Source organism: Macrosteles quadrilineatus, unplaced genomic scaffold (assembly GCF_028750875.1).
Source record: "Macrosteles quadrilineatus isolate MER2022 unplaced genomic scaffold, UCM_ALF_1.0 Scaffold_1__1_contigs__length_201487025, whole genome shotgun sequence".
In the NCBI taxonomy this organism is placed as follows: domain Eukaryota; kingdom Metazoa; phylum Arthropoda; class Insecta; order Hemiptera; family Cicadellidae; genus Macrosteles; species Macrosteles quadrilineatus.
The window spans coordinates 187,166,810-187,169,656 of NW_026542594.1; the positions used below are offsets into that span (position 1 = coordinate 187,166,810).

At 33.3% G+C, this 2,847-nt stretch overlaps 1 protein-coding gene across 1 annotated transcript; it reads right to left on the minus strand.

The window, feature by feature from the left end:
* Nucleotides 1-681: 681 nt before the first annotated feature.
* Nucleotides 682-1,807, minus strand: LOC128983344 (exosome complex component RRP40-like). The gene has a single exon (XM_054402600.1). The coding sequence runs from the start codon at nucleotides 1,471-1,473 to the stop codon at nucleotides 772-774; it is 702 nt and encodes a 233-aa protein (XP_054258575.1). The 5' UTR covers nucleotides 1,474-1,807; the 3' UTR covers nucleotides 682-771.
* Between the last annotated feature and the right edge of the window lie 1,040 nt (nucleotides 1,808-2,847).

Below are 2,847 nucleotides of genomic sequence, written 5' to 3' on the forward strand. Positions count from 1 at the left end.
TTTGTTTATCTGAATAAAAGGGCAATATCATTCCCTTGATATACAAATTTACTACAAAAGTTGATTCATATGTTTGTCGGCTGAGTGAAATCTGAACAACAGAGGAGTCGTGACCAACCTTCGTGAGAGAACATCTCAAGACTAAAAACTGCGCTCTCTGTGTCCCAAATATGTTTTACTTTCATCCGTTTTAAATGCGTGGACTGGAATCAGTTAATTATACTTACACCAATAGCACATTGCTAATTTAGTTTTTATTACATGCAAAGTAGGCCAGATGTAATATAGGCTTACATTTTAAGAGTGGACTCTTCCCATTGACTTTATTGCAAAAGATTATGTAATTTCTGAGTTTCACACGGAAATTATGAACACAATTAGTAAACTGTGGTGCAAGAAATCTCCACAAAGAAAGAGGTCAGCTCTTTAGGCCTTGACTTACAAAATATAAGATACAATGTTAAAAGCACTATTCCCCAACTTAGACATAAAATTATTCTAGGCTCTATTGGTTCACCCAAGTAAGTTAGATTTTGAAAAACAGTTCTTTTAACTTAGCGTATCAAATGCCTTACTTACAGGAAAATGATAATTCATAAACCAACTCCTAATTCTAGAATAAGGTCAATGAAATAAACAATAAGTTACATTTTCACAAATGAAGTGTATTTATACAAATTATAATGTTTCTTCTTCAAGTAAAAAAAAATATTCAAATTTATCGCAACTTCATTTTCAATACTGTATCTTCGTTAAGAATAGTTACCTACATTACAAAAGAAGTTTATTCAAAATATCGTTTGTGTTAGAAACAATTTCATCATAAGGAGCATGTTCTGCAGCTAGAACCGCACTTGCAATAGCAATAGTTGTCTTCACATTTTTAGCTTTTACCCATACTTTGCCGTTCATACCAATAGCAATTTCATATGCAACTTCTTTCCCCAGATACTTCAACAAAAGACATTTAGGATTAAGAATTTTTCTTATTAGATTAAGACTACATGTAAACAGAAATCCATCTGGATCTATGACTCCCATTTTACCTTTCTTGCCAGTAGAATCTATACACACTAACTCTGGTTCCATGTCCTTACTTGCACTAAGAACAGTTGCATACAGAGTGTCTCCAACATTTAAGTTAGGTCGATTTTTCTTGGTAGCGCCTTCAAAAGCCAAATAGTGTAGCGAAGCCTGTTCACTGCCTCCTATGTCAACTTTGAAAAAGTCACCTGCTTTGCTTGATACAATTCCTACAACTGCTTCTCCTCGAACTGGAATGTATCGCTTTTGGTGAGAATCAACATAGAATGTCTGGTTAATCTTCTTCAATAATCCACTCTTGCAAACAATTACTTGTTCAGCACATCTTCTAAGTCCGGGTCCTAATATAACTCTTGATTTATCATCTAAACCAGTAATACCTCCTACCACATCTCCAGGTACAACAACATCATTGACGCAAACTATCATTTTCAGAGGCTGGTTTAAATCTTTAGTTGTGGTGATAGTGTAATCTCAAAATTACGAATTATTCATATTTTCAAGCAAACTTAGCTCAAAACCATTTTCTCCAACAATATTATTTTCTTAGTTAAGGCCTAGCCTAGCTGATGTAGCAATTTTTATAAATTTTACTTGTTCAGTTTATCAGTAGATTTATTATTGTTATATTTCCTATTTAGTGAATAGTTTAGACATATTATTCGATAAAATAACAAATTTTTCATGAAATAATAAAATATTTAAATACATTTTTACTTACAATAAGTACTATAACCTCAACTAGCAACACGTTTCTTTTACATTTTTTGGCATAACAACAACAAAACGAAACAACCGTTAGGTCGTTAGGTTAGTTACATCATCAATGTATTTTTTTTTTTGTTGGATGGCTTCTAGTTAAACCATGCAACTGCATAGCTAACAAATCATAAACTGTTGGGATTATCATCATTCATCATTCCGAATCACTTTATTTCCAAATACTTTTTAGTACAGATTACAGAATAATATAATACCAAGCGATGAGAACTCTTAAAACCAAATAAACTAGGAATCGTCATAGATAAAACCATGGACTAGATATACCTGTAGGTATATTGTATATCTGTAGCCCTGGGTATATTAGTCAATGATAAAACATACTCCTTGAGGTGTGAACGGTAGTCCTGCCTGGTGGAAAATTCATTTAAATTAGATTTTTGTATTTAAGAACGGCATAGATGTATAAATTTACGATTGTACATATACGTGTAGTCTGGTGAAAAGTGGTTTGAAGGGGTACAGTTTCTTAACTGGGCTATGCTAATATCGATTGAAACTATCGATTTGATTAGTAAACCTTCGTGCGATTTTTTCACCATCAGCAAGTTTGGTTGGTTAGGTTAGGTTATGATAGTTTAATTTGATGATAAATATATTTAAAAATATCGATTATTAATCAGTGTTTTCAATTCGATAGTTTCAATCGATATTAGCATGGCCCAGTTAAGAAACTGTACCCGTTTGAAGTGCTCCATATATACAGTCGACGCTATGAGACCCACCCTAAAAAATCGATGTTGAAGCTTTGATTATATATCTCCCCAAGGGGCTGAGAGGGAACATTTATAATCAATGTTTAAAGCGTCACCATAGATTAAACATACATGTTTAATCTATGGCGTCACTAACAGGTGGAACTTTCCTGTCGTTAGTTGATAGCGCCTCTGCATGAAAAACAACTCTGTTTTTTTCTTTCTTAGCTCTTCTTCTTATCCCCTCCCCTCTCGTTCTTATGTTTGCTTTTTTGCGTTATGTTTTGCTTGTTTTTGTTTATGTTTGCTACGGTACTACTGCTTCTGC

Excerpts from the sequence above, each read along its gene's own strand:
- LOC128983344 (XM_054402600.1), bottom strand. The coding sequence starts at position 1,473 with ATGATAGTTTGCGTCAATGATGTTGTTGTACCTGGAGATGTGGTAGGA.